The 18760-nt window shown below is 32.5% G+C and overlaps 2 protein-coding genes across 4 annotated transcripts in view; both read right to left on the bottom strand.

Annotated features, from left to right (window-relative positions):
- The window catches only part of LOC115482732, a 32029-nt gene extending 13771 nt beyond the window's left edge, over positions 1-18258 (bottom strand). For 2 of the 3 annotated variants that reach the window (XM_030223711.1, XM_030223712.1), the window contains exon 1: positions 10134-10475. In XM_030223711.1, coding sequence (XP_030079571.1) covers positions 10134-10432 — 299 coding nt within the window. In that variant the 5' untranslated portion in view covers positions 10433-10475. Of the gene's footprint in view, positions 1-10133; positions 10476-18128 lie in introns of those variants that run through there. The other variant, XM_030223714.1, reaches the window with a different exon arrangement.
- Positions 10487-11011, bottom strand: LOC115483016 (putative uncharacterized protein DDB_G0283051; the record flags this gene model as incomplete). The annotated part of the gene is made up of 1 exon (XM_030223715.1): positions 10487-11011. A coding segment is annotated over exon 1 (222 nt), but the record flags the coding sequence as incomplete, so codon positions are not given.
- Positions 18259-18760: the final 502 nt, after the last annotated feature.

The following is an 18760-nucleotide window of genomic DNA, read 5'->3' as shown; positions in this document are numbered from 1 at the left end:
TTTTTGATTTTTACTCGACCTTGGCGTAGTCATTAATGGTTTATATAAATATATTCGTATATATTTTTGTTGTATCTATTGCATTTATTTGCCTTCACAGCTGGTCAAGCACTTCAGTTTGCTTCCAGGAATTTATTTTGTTTGGATTTGTTGGCGGAAAGGGCAAACGCCAGCGTTTCTCCCTTGAACAAACAATAATTGATTCAATTCAATTTAAATACCATTTGCCATCGATTCATGTTAAACAAACATTTGAGTTTAAGGAAATACTTTTCCACATAAAAAACATAGTTTAATCATGCTCGTGGGGATTTTTGCCTTAGAGACAATAGAGTTTTCGGAGAAAATAGTAAGAAACTTGGAAACATGGCACAATAATCTGAATTTTTTTAGATAAAAATATTTTTCCTAACATATTTAGACACAGAACAAACTTTTACTTTGCTTCTAACCAATCTTACCCCAAGCCAAAGATGGAAAAAAAGTATATAGATTATTAAAAAAGATAAGTAATTTTCAAAATCTTTCTTTATAAAAGTAAACAAATATTTTGAAACAATTTGAATGCAATATATGATATATATATGAATGAAAATAATTAATTGTTCTTTCTAAATTTTTAATTTTTTAGCTCTTTTGTCAAAAATTAGCTCTTTTTGTCAAAAATTAATCAATTAGTTTTAATAAAAAATTTGCTTTTTAAATTACTAAACGATTTGTTTTCATAAAATTATTTGTTCGCCCTAAAATTGGAATAAATTAAGTAAATTTTAAAAAATTAAAAATTGATAAATTAGACAATTATGCAAACGAAGCTGTCATATTTTTGAATGCGAAGCAGACAAAAGCACTTGGATCGTGGGCTGTTGGAAAATACCTCCTATGGTAAACCCATATCAAATGACGCGCTCATATTGAGTGGAAACTTAAGAAATATTAATGTGTATGACATAGATATAACAATATGAATGAATATATTTTTATTGAATGACGATAGTATTACTATATAAATATGAATGATTAGGCAACAAAAATTGCCACAAGAATGCTTAAATTTACGAAAAAATTTTAACGTAAATATAATATATATATTTTACCAATTGCTTACCAAGTAAACAAAAATTATTTGATCTTGGGTAGTTTCTCAATTTTCACAGACTTTGCCGCTTCAACAGGAAATGTGGTTTATGTGGTATCGTTTGTAATTCCAATAATAATTCAAGAATTCTCAACCACAAATTTGTATATTGAAATACAATAGATTTTTGTTTATTATTTTTTTTTTCTATAAGAGATCACAAAAAATGCACACAAACACAATTTCTGAGCAAATGTAAATTTATTGAGGAACTGCGACTGACTCAAATGAAAATGCGCGAGTTTCGTAAATTCAAATAGAAAACGAAATATTGTAGGATCTCGACAGAGTAACCGAGCTATGGAAACGATCACATGGGCAACTGAATATCGAATGCGCTTGCAATGCATTATCGGGAAGTCGCAAGCCCCTATAAAAAAATAGAAGCAACAACAACAACAGCAATGCCCATGCAAAATGTGCTCAATGAAATGCCGATTAAAGTAAGTTTGTGGTGAATATTTTTTCCGTTTTTTTAATGGCGCACGAATTTTGATGTCATGGCAAAAATTGTTTACACTGAATGGGCGATGGCGCATGTTTGGATTAGACATAGATATACGTATATATATTATATATATATATATATATATATATATATATATAAATATATATATGTGAGTATTTATAGGCATTACAAGGCAGCGCTTCTCGTTTAATATTGTGTTAAATTACTAATTAAACGAACCACTCAAGCATTGCCCCTCCAGAAAGGGAGGGAGAGGGAGATAGGGCGAGTGGGAGAATAGCTTCTCTCTCTCTCTTTCTCTCTGGAGCAATGCTACGGCCTGTTGCCATTTGATGATGTCATGAATTATCGTTTTCTGATTGAAAGTATCGATAGCCGACCAGCGACCAGCTCGACCCAGCCAACTGCTGTCGGTTCAGAACAAAGGCACCCCGTCAAAAAGCCACAGAGATTGTCTGTCACATGCTATGAAATGAAGTTGTCATCGCTACATTTGGACGCTGCCGTCGTCGCTCAGCTACTCCCCCATACACACACACATCTTGCCGGCAGCAGGGGAGTACGTCAATTTCGATTTTAAAGCACGCTATATAGGCTCAACAGTTCGTTGGCTAGTTATGAGGTCAACATTTCAAAAATAAATGGGTTACATGTGCCAAAACCAAAGAATTAATATACCACGCTTAATTCTTGAGTGAGTGTGTCTGTGTGTGTGCGTGTGGGCGCATCGATTGCTGCTCATGTTGTGCATGAAAAGTTGAAGTCAGAAAAAAAACCAAACACCAAAGAAAAGTGATTTGCGCAAGGTTAGTAGGCAAGTTAACTTAACACTTGTTTGTATACCCTGTATTTTATATTTCATTTATGCTTATTTGTATTTCAGAGCATAAGGTGCTTAAGTTGTTGAGATGCAAAAGATATGGAAAAAATTTGTTAAATATATATTTCGATATTTTATACAAATTATATAAATTTATGAAAATCTTTACTTTTCTTTTCTTTTTCTCTTCTTTTACAGAGTAACTGCTCGTCTGTCAATTGCGATTGTCGGTACATTAATTGATTTGTTTTCTGCTTCTTCTTCTCTCAGGTGAAACATTCAAAGTGAGTCAGTTGCGCGTGTTGCATATGGATCGATCTCAGCTGTGAGCTCTGAGGTCATTTGCAATCGCAGCAGCGTTTCAATTAAATGAACATTTGTATTGAAGTGGAAGTGAATGCGGCAGGTGCTACCAGGTGGGTGTGTGTTACTATATTCAAAGTCTATTTTGCGTTAGAGCTTTAAAGCTGTAGTGACTAATAAGGGCAGAGTCAAAAGCTTTAACGGTTATGGCAAGAGCGGCAGTCTTTCATTTTTGAATGCAGCAAAGCAAGCTATGATCATGATCATGATCATAGAATGAGATCATATCTAAAGACAAAGAGTACAGTCACGCATTTTACATAGATTACTCATAATTTAATGCTTGGCTGGATGAATAATCGACTGGGAAGATTACTATAGACAGGCAGGTCAAGAGCCATAAACTTCAGGGCGTGAAATAATCTTACAATCATTCTTCTTTGTGGCCAAATATGAATAAAAAATATTAAATTTAATGCTGGAATTCAGCGGATAAGTATTATTCGTACTAAACTGGAATAATTATGAGTGATTTAGGTCTCGGATAAAACCGGATAATTTATCCGAGACTATCCGACATACGAAAAATGTTAAATGTTTGTCTTTAGCTTTAATGTAAAGAAAATAAATGCAAATTCCATGTTGGAACTATCAGAGCACGTTATCCATACATATTTTCACCATGAAGTCAGCTAAAAACATTTTGGAGTTCAATTTTGCATATTTGGCACACCAGAAAAGTTCTCATAAATTATCCGATTTTATCCGGTATGGAAAAAACGCAATATCCACCTATTATATTACCACCACGCCTTTAAATGCACTCGAAAGCAATCAATTGCTATATCATTACGCCTTAAGAGCATTTAGCTACTGTCCTTAAGCAATATTCGATATTTATTTGAAATAAAAGAAAAAACCTATAAGAAGAAAATCCTATTAAAATGCGGCTTTTGAACGTCTAAAGACGTCAATCATAAAATGCAGAACAATCGGAGCAGCTTAGCCAAAACTGACAGCCAACCAAAAACGCCTCCATACGAAATAAATTCGATAAACTTTTGTTTTGTTTGAATTTGTTGCTTGTTTCATTTTACTTGGCGCTCACATGATTTAAACGCATTTTTGTATATTATTATTCTTGATTTTTTATATGTGTTGTGCATTTATATTTTGTTGAGCTAAATATTTACGATTATGTTTGCTAATTTGTGGCAATTATTTGCTTAGCAAATTATGAAGTAGCCTCGGCCCTCAGTTTTCACACTTTCTTTCATTCGACTTGTCGAATTTTATTTTTAGAAATGCTTTTAAATAAAGCAAAGTCAAACAACAAAACAAAGACGAAACAACGAATGTGTTAAACAATAATTTTGCTTATGTTTTTTTTACTTCTGCTCTTCTGTGTATACAAACGATGGCACTGAGCAACTCTTCGCGCGGACCATGAAAATCAAGTGCAATGCAAGAGCATAAACAAAACTGATCTATGGCCATGGCTGTGGCTGTGTCTATGGAATGCTTGTGCTAAAAATAGAGAAAACAGCCATTTTTGAAGACTATAAAAATGCACAAATATTACACACACACCCACATATATATATATTTATATTTATGATGTATTGAAATCTAAACATTGTCTATCATAAAAAATTGAAAAAAAGAGCGAGATAACGCTGGCTAATTTGAACAAATATTTAAATTAAAATTTAAAAATAAATTGAACATGAGCGAATTACTGCTATAAAATTTAATTTAAGGTTGTTTTGTTTAAAAATATATATAGGAAAATGTTCAAAACAAAATAAATATCTAAGAAATAAACTTGGGTTAGATTTTCAATATTGCAATATTTTAAAATATTTTTTTTGGCATAGGCTATTGCAAGAATATAAATTTTGTTATTGCATTCAGAATGGCATGAGTCTAGCTGCAAATTGAAACCAAAAACAATGTAATATGTCAAATGGATTATTAATGTTTTGGACTTGCCTTTACTATTGCTCATATTTGGTCAGGCTAAATTAGCTGCATTAAACAATGATATAAAAGTTTGTTACTTTATTTGTCTCGGCCATCTAGTTAGTCACTTAGTTGGCTTTGTTTATAATTGATAAACACTTTTCCTTGACTTCATAATACCCTTTGTTTGCTTGGATCTAATTGTGTATATAGCAGGTGACACCATAGAGTAACAATCAAAATAGCGTATGGCGCTGATCTATTGGCTATATAAGTCGCCGACATTGTTAGCATTATCGATTTGCTATCACGAATATACATATATATTTGCCAAGCACTTCTGTTTAAGGCGTCAGTCAACTTGGCCTTTAGCTAAACGTATTACGTATACGCAGTAAGTGTGTAGGAAAGGCCTTTATGAGTAGTTGGCATTATTTTTAGCTCACTGCAGTTGCTTTTGTAGAAATTCGATTCGCTATTGCAATTTGTTATTAATAATCAATTAATTCAATGGCTATGCAAATTGGTGAGTATCTGTTGGAATTACTTGATTTATTCTGCTCCTTTCTAATTCGGTATTTGTATTTCGTCTGCTGGTTCTCGACTGGGCCAAATTGTTTACTACACGTTTCGTAATGGAGGCGTTTGTGGAAAAGCTGAATGAATAATAAGCGAATGCGCACATTTGTTTATAAAATGCATTTTTCCACAACATTAATTATTATTTATTAGCAAACGTGCCGCAGTTCCGCGATGACCGGGCGCAATTGTGTGAAAATTGAGTGCCAAGCAAAACCTTTTGCCTAATTGATTTTTACAAAAAAACACAATAATGGAAAATACATGAATAAAATATTATATGAATATATATCTTATATATATTTATAGATGACAAAGCACAGTTAAACTTTACATCAATTAACTTGGTTTTTGCCCAATGAGTAATGATTACAATTTTATCCGTTAAGTAGTAGCTTTTAAACGTTCAACTATTGAACAATCGGATAAATTATCCGATTTTATCCGAAAACCCCAAAAAGCACGCAAGACACTTCTATCAGCCGTGAAAATGACTATACTACTTTTATATCACTCATAAAGTGCCTTTTAATATTATCCGAATCCAAATTCATTACATATCTCGATATGAACCTGTTTTAGGTGTCAATTTGCCTGTTAAACAATTTTTTACTTCAGACTGCATGAATAAGCATGTGGACAAACGAGCCAAACTTATCCGACTACTTAAAATATGTATATGAGATTTGCACAGCATTAAATTTCGACACAATCTAAGATAAAAAGTAGTTTTTTATTACAGATAATTATGGATAATTATGTGACTAAGCTTTTGGTGTGAATTTAAGTGTTTAAACTACAATTAAAAGCTGGCGAGGTATAGTTGCTGTGAAATTCTCTAGAGTTAATTAAATGAATTTCAACAACGATCACGCCTTTGAAAACTATAGGAATAAATTACTTTTACTCGTAGCTGGATAATTAACATAATGGCTCGAATTGTGGCTAATAAAGGCTTTGTTATTTAATGAAATTATTTATTATCTTCATATTCTACATATAAATATGCTTGGACTCCATGCCATAATCAAGTTAAAAATAAAGCATAATATCACGACGCCATAAAACACAAGTACTTATAAGCCAAAAGCGATAAATGCAGCTCATATAAGCAAAACAAAAACAATAACAAAACTGAATTGAATTGCAAAAAAAAAGAAGGAAAATAATAAAACAAAAAGAATATGATAGTAAATGGCATAAAACAATTGACAAAAGAATGCGGCAATATTTTTTTTTGCTAAATTGAAGTGCCTCTGATAAAGTCATAAAATACATATATATGTATGTATCTGTGTATATATCTAAAGATATATGTAAGAGCGGCCTTTGCGCGCGGTCAATGCGTGATTTATTGATGCAGTAATAAAATGAATGAAATTGAAGCATCAAAAAACCGAAGCGAAAGACAATGACCGCAGTCAGTGTGTGATCAACGTTCTGACTTGCAGCAATTGAATTAAAGCGACATTCAAATACAACAACAGCAACAAAATGTAATTAATAATGAAACGCAACAACTCTTTCAATTTAACAGCCTCTCTGTGTGCTTCGAGCCCATAACTTTTTATAGCCGCAGCTCTGTGATTTATGTGTTTGAATTAGTTGCTGCCGTTTTCACGTTCCAGTTGCAAAGTCACACAAAAGCGTTAATTTCACCAAACATTTGGCTGTCAGTAAATCTGGGTGTGTGTGAATGTGTGTGTGTGGATTCACAATTGATTGAATATGAATGCATTTACCTACAAAATATTTTGCAAATGAATAACACGTGTCGAGCAATCTGCAAGAAGGTCAAACGAATCACGAATTAAAGAAACAATAAAACGAAACCAAGTCAGACGCTCAAATTCAATTTGCCAATGCATAAAGCAAAGACAAAGGCCCGCCAGTGGTCCAAAGTCGTAAAAATCATTTAATTAAATGAAGTATCGCTCTGCATATAAAATACCCTGTAACGATTATTTGTTTGTTTAAAACTTGGAAAAAATATAAAAAAATTAAAATTTGTTGAAGCGAACTGAAATGAATTCAATTTTTATTTAAACTAAAATTAAATATTTAAAAAAAAAAATTAATTGAATACAAATCTATATTCATTAAACATTTAAAACTATATTTTTTAAAAAAGGTTTTCCACTTGACTTTGAATATAAATTAAAGATTTTATTAAAATAATTACTAAATTTAAAAAAATAATATAATATTAAAATAAGAAAGTTTTCAAAATAAAATGCTTTAGGAAGAATTTTAAACAGGACAATCGAGATTCAAAGATAAATGTATTTAATATATTTCCATATTTAGAGAAAACCCTCTGTTCTTGCTCTTTTCTACTAAGTATATTTTTCATGTAATCATCTTTTTAATATAAAAACATAAATATCACAAAATATATATAAATTCTATCCGTAGTTCTTAATTTGTAATATTAAGTATACGCATGCGTATACGTAACTCGGGTTATGCAAGCAGCAAATTTATACAATTTCATACAATCACAGACAATTTGCCTATAATTTTTACAAAACTCTAAGCACGCAAGTCGTTTGGCTTTGTACACCATTTGGTTCGGGTATCTCAAAGTCGGGTTACACTACAAAATTCGTTTGCTGTGCTCCAAGCAATTGTCAACGCCGCGGGCACAATAAATATGTTATGAAAATGACAATTTGTCGGCTGACTTATGACTTTATCGTATGCAAATTGTGACAAGAAATATGTATGTCCATATGTATGTATGTATGTTTATATATTGCACAGTTTGTGTTTACAGCATTTGACATTTTAATACATTGTTATTGTGGCTCATTTAAAAACAATTTATTTTGCCAATAACAAAAATAAACAATAAATGAAATATAATAAATAAAAATAAGAATTATATATGTGTATATGCAGCTCACGCGCTGGCAAGAGATCAAGTTCATTGAATTTTCACATTGGCGACAAAAGAAATATAAAATTTAAATAAAAATAAACGTAAAAGAAAAGCAAAAAAAATGTCTTTGCTCTGTGTGAAAAAAATAAAAGCAGCAAAAAGTTCGCCTTGTCATTTAATTGAATATTTTTAGTGCTGCGCGCCGCGTTGTGAGAGTTCGCAAAAATCAAATATATATGTATATAGTATTTAGTATATATATAAACAAAATATATAAAGCATTTTAAAATAACGATGACAAAATCTCGCTCGCTGTATTTTTGTGCAACAAAACAAAAGGCACTAAAAGAAGACAAGAGAACAAGATGTATTTGTTTTTGAAGAAATTTGTTGTTATTTTGGTTTTTATTCGACTTTTTTTGGCTTGTTTGGGGGGCATTCGCCCAGGAAGGCGGCAGCGCAATTAGATTAAAGGCGTGGCCATAATTCATGTGTTGTCTCGGCCGCCCATGTGATTAATCACGGTTTATGTCATGAATATCAAGCAGTAAGTGCCACAAATGTGACTGAACGGATAAGCTAAATATATTATCCGCTGCTCTTTGGCGGCAAAACGGATAAAACTGATAATATATGTGGATAACAGAGACTGAGATAAATACATTTAAATAATGTATACAAGAAAAGAAATATATATCTAAAAAAAAAATTTAAAATCGTTTCCTTTGTCATGACCGATAAAAGCAAATTTGTCAACTGTCAACGGATAAACAGGAACCTATGAAATACATTGTAAAACAACATATAACAGCGAATCTGAGAATTTGAAAAATATGACTTCTCTTTTGCTAATACGGATAACAGAAATATAGAGGATTAACAATCCGAATGTAATATTTTGTCATACAAAGATTAAAGCTGAGATTGATTGTAAGTTTAAAGTTGCAAACTCGTTAATTTCAATCAAAACAACATAGGGTAACTGAGGGTAGCTCGCAGTCGAGCATTAATTTATTGCTACATTCTTATTTAATTCCAGCTTATTATTAAGCCAATTACGTTACGATCAGCAAATAACTTTACATTGTTGAAAGCTTCAATTGCTATTTTTGTAATGCATTCATATTATGGCAAAAATGCATCAACAAAAGACAGATAGGTTTATCCGTCATTATCCGGCTGCGTTATTTATATGTGGTTCATTCATAGTACATGACGCCATACGAATAAAATTTGAAAGCCCATAAATTATGGTAACAATATATAAATATTTATATCGTTCCGATTGCTATTGCGACCTTGAGCAATTGAAGAGAGTTTGACCTATGTACTGAAAAGACATTGAAAGCAGTTCAAAAGAAACTATAAAAAAAGCAAATTTATGCTTTATAGATAAATATTGCTTAAGACAAATGGGAGAATGCTCAAAGTTCAATTGTGGGTGTGTCAGACGCAATAGAAACAGTCCATATGGCATAGCAAAAGTTCTTGGATAATCGTCTGGGAAAAAAACTAAAGATAAGAGACAGATTAGATTAGAGCTCTTGCATTGAAACAAAAAAAAAAGGCTGAGAACTATTTTATAGAGGTATGCGAAATATTTGCTATGTAAAGTAAAATCAGTTGCCATGTGGGTAGAATAAATTAAAACATTTGCTATTAATTATATATAAATAATTGCATTTAAAATATTTTTTTTAATATTCTGTTAAAAATTATAATTATTTGGGTTTTATTTTGCTAAAAAAATTTGTTGTATAAAGTTTTGCTTCTAAAAAATCTCAATAAAAAAGATATATATAATAAACATTTTAGTAAATAGTCAGTTTTTAAATTAATTCATATATATTTACTTAAACTAAATATTAGTCACAGCCAAAATTCATAAAATATAGCTCAATTTTTTTGCACCAAGCACCAAAAATTAGTAAAAAAATAGAAATAACTAAATAAGGAAAACTGAAAAGTAAATTAAACATACCCAAAAAACAATTGCGTTATTTGCGCTGGCGTCTGGCAGATATTGTGCACATTGAGGGTGCGGGGGCGGGAGAAGAGCATGCTTGAGCTGTTGCCCAACAGATTGGGCAGACAGGCAGCCTCCGCTATGATGGCCGATGTGGAGTTGCTGCGCAGCGTTGTATACGCTCGCAGTTGATCAACATTTGCAGCATTTGCCGCAGCAGCCGCTGTCAAGGCGGCAGACGTGGAACGTAGCTCGACAGCTGTTGTTGTCTCCTCTAGTGTTTCGACCAGGTCTTCAGCTGAATCGAGCTGCATGGGCTGACTGCTGCTGCTGCTGCTGTTGCTGCTGCTGATGCTGTTGTTGTTGTTGTTAGCTTTGCTGCGCAGCTTGTTGTAGACATTGTTGTTGTGATTGTTGCGATTGTTGTTGATGAGATTTGGTATTTTGGCGCGTTGATTGTTGCTTCGATTGCTGCCGACAATTGCTTGTGCTGCCATTGTGCTGCTAGCGTTGTTGTTGGTGTTGCCGCTGCTGGTGCTGCTGCTGTTGAAGCGTTGTTGCAAACGCATTTTGGCCAATTTGCTGCGCATCGAATAAATAATTTAAAGGCTTCGGCTTGCTGACTTTATGTCAAACATTTCTGCAATAATTTCCTTTTGCCCTTTACTGATTTATGTTTTTATGCTGTTTGTTGTTGTGCTGTGATGCCGGAGACAACATTTCACACAGAGGTGCAGCGGTGCCTTTCACTTTCAACTAAAGAATTTTTGAGGTGCGCAAAATAGAAAATAAACAGAGTATTTTTGTTTTTTCTTTTAGAAACAATAAAACCAAAACAAACAGAATGTTGATAAGCTTTTCTTAAATATTGTGTATAAAATACGTATATGTATATATATCTTAAAGTCACTTATTTGTTGTTTTCTTTAGCAACTGTAGGCGTGTGCACCATGACAAATATTTGAGTGTAAATATTTGGCTTTGCTTTTCAAATTTTTTATTTTATTTTGTTATTTTTTGCGCGCGCTGCAAATTAATTTCTTTTATATATTTATTTTCTTTATACAAATTTAGAAATGATTTTATATATACATATGTATGCGTGTGTTTGTGTGTACATTTTGAACGAACGGAAATTGCCTCACAAACAGCATACACACGAATAGCACCCGAAAGCTAGCAGCTTTTGACACAGTGCGCACGTAGACGCACACACACACGACGACCAACACACAACGTTGTGAACGCGTCGAGCCAACGTTGCTGAATGATTCGCCCAGCACAACAAAGCGCGCAGAAGTACTACGCTCAGCGTCACTTCGCACTGCGGTCGCTGCGCAGTTGTTACTCTGAGAGCACACGCACGTGTGTCGCCCTCTCTCTCTCTTTCGTTCATGTGTGCTGCTTCTCTTTGTGCCGCTGGCCGCTTTTCTTTGCTAAGTTTTTTGTTTTTAAAAACAAACATTCAATCAAATGCTGTCCATCTCAAGTTTGCTGCTCTCAGCTTACAGCGCGCGTGGGCTGCTTTCGATAGTCGAAAAATTATGTTTTTTTTTCTTATTTGGCGTATCGATCGGTCGTTCGATCGAATGGGTTTCATGGCAACGAACCAGCACTGCTCGCAATTTCCACAATATTGAAGCAGCGCACAGTGGTAGCAAAAATTAAATAAAAAAAAGTTCAACTTAATTTTGATATTTCCTAAGCACACATTATATGGATGCTAATATTAATATTGTAACCAAATTTAATAAAACATTTGGAGTAAATTTAAAATAATTTTTTTTGCCCATTTGCTAAATTATTTGAAAGTAAAAATTATGTTTTTACTATTTTCATTTAATTTAAATTTTATATACAAACAATTACTTTATCATTGAAATTGTAAACTATATGATAAACATTATTATGCCAAACGTCCTATTAAATATTATATATTAAATAAAAATTAAAAAAGAAAAGTTTAATTGAAAAAACAGAAAAGTAAAAAAAAAATATATATATAAAAAAATATAAACATTTTTTTAGCATCATATTGAAAGATTTAAATGAAATACTTTAATTGTTTGTATATTTATATAGTTGTATATTTTTTAGTCATAAATTAAGTACAATATTTTATTTCAGAAATCTTTTTTCGTGCCCAATGTGCGTAGCTTTCTCTTTTTTTTCTAATATGGATTTTCAAAACAAACTGTCTGGGCTCCCAACAATGAAAGTTATTATAATAAATGTGGAATCATAGTTTTTTTCTTGTTCGTTTCTCAATACTATGACTAACTCTTGGAAATGCTCCTAATTACAAATTATAGTGATTACTCATTGGTATTTTAGATTGTGCAAACAAAAAGTAAAAAAAAAACAACAGCAACAAAAATTAGGCATTTAGTTGGGGCCAATGTGAGTAACAATCGGAGCCAGATAAGTTACGGCGATAAGGTCTAAAAGTGGGATGTATGAATGCAGAAAACATGGCAACAGCTGCTCCTTAAATAGGACCAACAAGCAGGTATCATGCATATGAGCTGTATTCTAAGGTATTTCCGCGCTGCTAGCCAAGAGATGAGTTCCTCTGATTGTCAGCAGCTGTTGGTGGGCGTGTGTGAAAGACAGGCTAACCTATATATATATATAAATAAATGTATCTGGGAGATACTATATATGACAGTCCAGATGCCAAATTTAAATACAAACAATAATTTATTGACGCCGCTCGAAATGAGATTATGAGCGCGTGTAGGTGAATGAATATATAGTTATATATAGTGATATATCTATTTTTTTTTTAAAACAAAAAAAACTGGCACGGTAAAGAGGGCGTTGCTTTAAATATTATAATGTATGTCAGGGTTTGCTCTTGGCACTTGTGCCACACGAAAGTTCAAAAAGATTTGCGCACATCTAACCAACTATATATATCTATATCTATAAACACATATGTAGTTTATATTTATGTATGTTTGTATGCTTTTTTGCCTTTGGCCAAAATAATTTTTAGAGATATTGTGGATGCTGTCATGTACGCGCCTTAAATGAGCATTTTGCGATGATGCCATTTTGTTGTGGGTTGCTTTTGTTTTTTTTCTTGTTTATTAATGATCTATTGAAAACGTTTAAAAAAAATAAAATAAAAAAACTTAACAAAAATGATTGGACTGTGTGTATAAGGTGAATACGTTTAAGAAAAAGCTTACAAATTGCGAATTCGTTTAAAGCCGGATAACAAGCTGTGCGTATAGATTTGGCATATCTTTTAATTGGCAGCGGATAACATAAATGTTAACTATAATGGGTGTTATCCGAATGAAATATTCTGAACGGATAATGTGGAACAATGAAATATATTTAAATTAGGAACAATAGATTTGTCATACATTTTAATTGGCAGCGGTTAGCATAAATGTTAACTAAATTGGGTGTTATCCGAATGAAATACTAAGCAAAAACGTAAACGTAAACGTAACGTACAGCAGACAAGATCTGACAGATACTGCATACATTTGAGTTGAATACGGATAACAGACTAGTTATGCTATTGACTATAATGGGTTTTATCCGAAGAATATATTCTGCATTGATGACGTATGGCAAATGATATATATATTTGTTTGGATAAGAATCTGTGTGTATTTTAAGATAAGTAATGCTTATAGATTTGTCATACATTTGTATTGGCAGCGGATAAGATATATGTTAAAAATGAGAATATTCTGAACGGATAAAGCTTAGCAGTTAAATTTATTTTCGATTATATACAAATGTGGATAAGAATTTCGATATTTAAAGTTAGAATACGATCTAATGACATAAAATACTGGAAGGGTGTTGAGTTGGATAATGAATAATACAAAATGCTAATCTAATACGACGACCTACTTAAAAATAACAGTAAATATTAGTTTATTCTTAGCTAATTGAATTCATGGGCAAGTGGAATGGATTCAGCTAATGAAAGGTAATATCAAATGTCAAAATATTTACACCTGACTGCGCAGTACATAAAAACGCGATCAAAGCTTATCATTTAATCGTCTTAGCTAATTTGCAAGAAATTAGGCGCTTGATTAGCGACTTGCGGCGTTTGCTTTCTGTTTGCTTTTTCTTTTATTTTTGCATGGGCTGAGTAAGTCGCTAAAGTAAGACAATTAAGTATTAGGGTATATTAGAATTTAACAATATATCAAGAAAAGGAATATCAAGTTTGACGTAAATTAACATGCAAAATAATATGGATAAATTGATTTTAAATTAAAAAATAATATAAGGCGTAAAACAGACTTTAATAAACATCAAATTAATCAAAAATCAATTAAAATTCAATTATTTATATTTATATTTTTTAAATAATTGATTACAAAATATTCAATTCATTAATTATTGATTTATTATTCAAGTAAAATATATTTAAAATTGATATTCATCAAATTTTGGGACGTAACTATTACCTCATTGAAACATTTAAATGAAGGGTATAAACTAGAGCTAAGCTGAAGCTAAATAGTTGAAAACATTTGCAAATTGGTCACGCCAAAGTAAATGGCAAATACATTGGCGCCTCTCTCGCCCGCGCCCTCCTTCTCTCACGCTCTCTCTGAAAGGGGGAGCGGGCGATGAGTTGATTGGCAGTTGATTGCCAGTTGATTGACAAATTGTGCGATTGTATGCGTTTGGAAGGTTTGTCGCCTTAACCTGGCATTGCGCACATTCTGTTGCCTAGATATTCAAATTTTATATAGCTTTACTTTTATTTATTTCGTTTATTTAGCTTTGCGCTGTTTGACTCTGATAAGCGCTGGCCGCTTACTTTATGCGCATATTTCACGACAATTCAATCAAGCTAGCCGCACATGGACATATATATGTGGACATGTGTGTGCCTAGCGATAAGTTTCTAAAAAGCTAGGGCGTAGATAAACAAAAACCACTGAAAACAATCAAAGTAAATATAACAAAACTTTATGCCATATTTGCATATGCGTATGTGTGATATTTATTTAAAAATAAAAATATGAAGAGAAAAGAAGAAGAGCTACGAGACGCCAGCCAAAAATGAAATACAAATTTATCGCGCGCAAACACAAACGACCTTCAGGCTTTTATGGCCCGGGCTTTGCCTTTTTTGCTTACACACGTTTTTATTTCCGTTTTGCTTTAATTGCTTTTCACTCGTTGCTCAATTGCCGGACTCGCCTTCCTCTTCCTTGCAGCCTTTTCCTCAATAACTGTTATTGTAATGAATGCAATTAATTCTTTTGCGACGCGATGCGTCGCTACTTCTTCTTGTTTACATTGTCAGCGCTACCAGTGGCGCTCACCAGCATGTTGAAAGAGAGCAAAGGGAGATGCAGAGAGGCTTTCAGCGCCATGGCGCTCACTCCTCAGAACATTACATTTGTGCTCTCTCTCTAGTTCTCTGCAAACGCACTAGAATAACCGTAAACAAAGGCCTGAGCATTGCGAGCATTTCTAGCACAGCATTGGATACTCTTTAATTGAAGTTTTCCTTTTCTTGTTCATAAAGGAATATTATTTTATTGCTTTACGATTCTTATTGTGGATATGTTATAAAGTTATGAATAGACTGATAAAATTTCAAAATTGATTCTCTTGTTGTCCTAAGCAAAATCTAAATTTTTACTATGTATGATCAGTATGAGATCAGTCTATTCTCCCTCGTCTCACACTCTTGAACACAGTACGAGTTTATTATTGTTTAAGATAATTCATCTCACCATTTCAACAAAAAAGTAAAAAATTTAAAACTCATTAAGAACGTATATCTAGAAGAAATGTTATTCAATCGTTATGCTAGTCGGGCACTCCCTACAGTTTAATCTTTTTTTTATACGGTTTTTCTTCTTCAAATTATTTCATAACCTTTAAACAAATATTTTGATGTTTTATCTTTTTTTATTTTTCTTCAAAATACAATAATTGTTTTCTGGTTACAGCGACTGAGCTTGCAGTTGTTTTGTTTTCTACGTTATTGTTATTAATAAGATAACGGAAAAGAATTTATTTAATCTTTTTAAGCAGAAGACACTCTCTTAGCTGAAGTTTCTTGTTGTTCGCTACGTTGTTGATGTTTATAAGGAATTTTTTTTATTTTTGACTATAATTTATTTTCTATTTTATTTGTTACTTGCCCATGTATTTCCGCGTTAATCACTTTAAGTGCAAAAGTAGATTATTGTCAAATAATATTCTTATAATAGCAATAACAAAACAACAATGCATTGCCATTTGCGGATGAGTCGAGTGGGGAAATGATAAATTATTGGGGGCAGAGTGCACTCTCTGCTCATGTCTGGCATTGCACTTTAGATAGACATAGCAATAGGAATGGATATAGATATAGATATATCTACACACATGACTAAAATATGATGTATTGCAATTAGCAATTGACATTGCCTGATGTCATACCAGAAACAAATGTAATTAATAATGTTAGCTTAAGATTGTAGTATTTTTTCTGGAATTAATTGCAAGAGCTTATCTTGATCTGCTCAGTTCTTATAAAATACTTCTGAGTCAATTAAGAAATGCCTAGTTATCTATAATTAGTTTTTAAAGATTTTAGTATTGTGATTCGGGCATTCTGTTTTCACAGATTTTTCATGGGTTAAGAAGTTTTAAAAAATATTCTTTTGTTTCCCAGAAAAGAAAGATCGTGGGTATTATTTTCCAGATTATTGACTATATCAATTTTTGGTTTTGTTTAATTAATTATGTTTTGAAATACAATGGAAATATATATACAATTTCCCTAATTTTAATAATGTTATTGAATTATATATTTATATTTATTCGTTTTTAAGTTTTAATGAAATTTGATATATATATATATATATATATATATATATACGTTCTTATTCATTTAAAAATCTTTTGAAGATTGTTTCTCAAAATATAAACTTAAGAATATAATAAAATATTACGTACTTTTATCAGTGCCACAAATAACAATAATAAATTCTGCTGAGCACATCTCAAAGTTTACACTAAGAGCCAAGGACTCTGATATAGTTGAAAGGTAAACGCATTTGAATTAATTGCAAATTGATTTCCTAGACTGAGCAATAAAAGCTCAATAGCTCGATTCGGTTAAATATTAACACATTTTTCAATAAATTTCTTTTTCTTGCCTAGAATTTGCCTTGAATGCTGACAGCGTCTATTTTTGATTTATATATGTTTTTTGTTTAATTTTTTGACCTATTCCAGAGACGCGTTCAAAAACGAAACCAGTCAAGGTCCGCGTTCTGGCCGAAACTAACGGACCGCTAGCGAATTGCCATAAACAATAGTAAAAAATTGTTAACAATTCCTTTAAAAAAAACGCAAAGCTATAAGCAGAATGTGAGCGAAAAAAGCTAAGCTAACGGAGCAAAGAGCGTTGCTTAGGTCATTGACCAAAAAGAATTAATGTTATTGTAAAAAACTAAGAGAGAGAGAGTCTACCAAAAGCGTTGCCATTGGAGCACTCGCTCTCTCTCTCTCTCTGGTTCTCTTTGTCGCTCATTCGCTCTGGTGCCGAGCACGTTTTCCAAGAAAAAAGCCAACGACGCTACTTTTTGTGTTTGTGTGCGCGTGTGTGTGTGGCGATCTCTCCCACAAGCAGGCACCCATACATGTACACATACGACATACCGTCTATGAGGGCTGGCTCTTTGCTTTTTTGGCAAAGCCAACAATACTTTTAATAGCAAAAACAATAATAACACGCAGCAGTAGCAGCAGCAATAACAACAACTACAACACCAACACCAAACACACAAAGGAAAGTTGTTTTTGTCGTTTTTTAGCGCTGTTGTATGGTACAAAGCGGTGTGCGCTTACGTCATTCATAAAAATAAAAACGCAGCGCAAAGCAAATGAGCAGCACCGCTGAATCGCTATCTCACTCTCAGTGTCTCTCTCCCTTGTTGTTGCTGCTTTATGTTTTCGTATGTTCTTGTTCTTGTTGCTGCTGCTGCTGCTGCTGGTCGTTCTCACTTAGCTATTTACCTGAAGAATATTTTAACCATTTTGTTTGGCATTATTTAAACGGCTGTCGTTGTTACTTGACACTCTTCTTATACATATTTAAACAAATTTGAGCTACATTGCCACGAATAGCGCGTTTGTTTTTTATTTTTTTGTTTAATCGAGCCGCAGGTTTTGTTTTGCACACACATAAAAATCTACTACTTTTCGTTTAGATTTTCACGTAGCACTGAGCTTCTTGTCATTTTGGTGTGTGGGGAAAACGTTAACAACAGAATGACACTGTCCCTTAAAGTATTAATTTATCGTTTGGCCGCCACAAAATATCGAAAAAGCGGAATCTGAACACATAAGCTGCCCTCTTAAATTCAATTTTAAGCGCCACTGTTTGTTTTGTTAAGCAATGTGCGGAATTTATATTTATTTCATGTTTGAAATTGTATTTTTATTAAAGATTTTACAAACACATATATTTTTGAAATTAACGACTCTTACTCATAATAATAATGCAATCAAATTATTTGTATCTGAAACTATATAACATTTTTGTTAAATAAATGTTGTGCTCAAATTGGTAATAGAGTTGACACATATCCAGATAAAGGTTGCTTACTGTGGCAATTAGGAATGATATAGCAGCGAGCAATTAGATA

The sequence above is a fragment of the Drosophila hydei genome, unplaced genomic scaffold, assembly GCF_003285905.1.
Source record: "Drosophila hydei strain 15085-1641.00,03,60 unplaced genomic scaffold, DhydRS2 tig00000265-arrow-arrow-pilon, whole genome shotgun sequence".
Taxonomy (NCBI): domain Eukaryota; kingdom Metazoa; phylum Arthropoda; class Insecta; order Diptera; family Drosophilidae; genus Drosophila; species Drosophila hydei.
The sequence above is the reverse complement of the archived record's forward strand: the minus strand, read 5'-3'. Positions and strand labels throughout refer to the sequence as shown.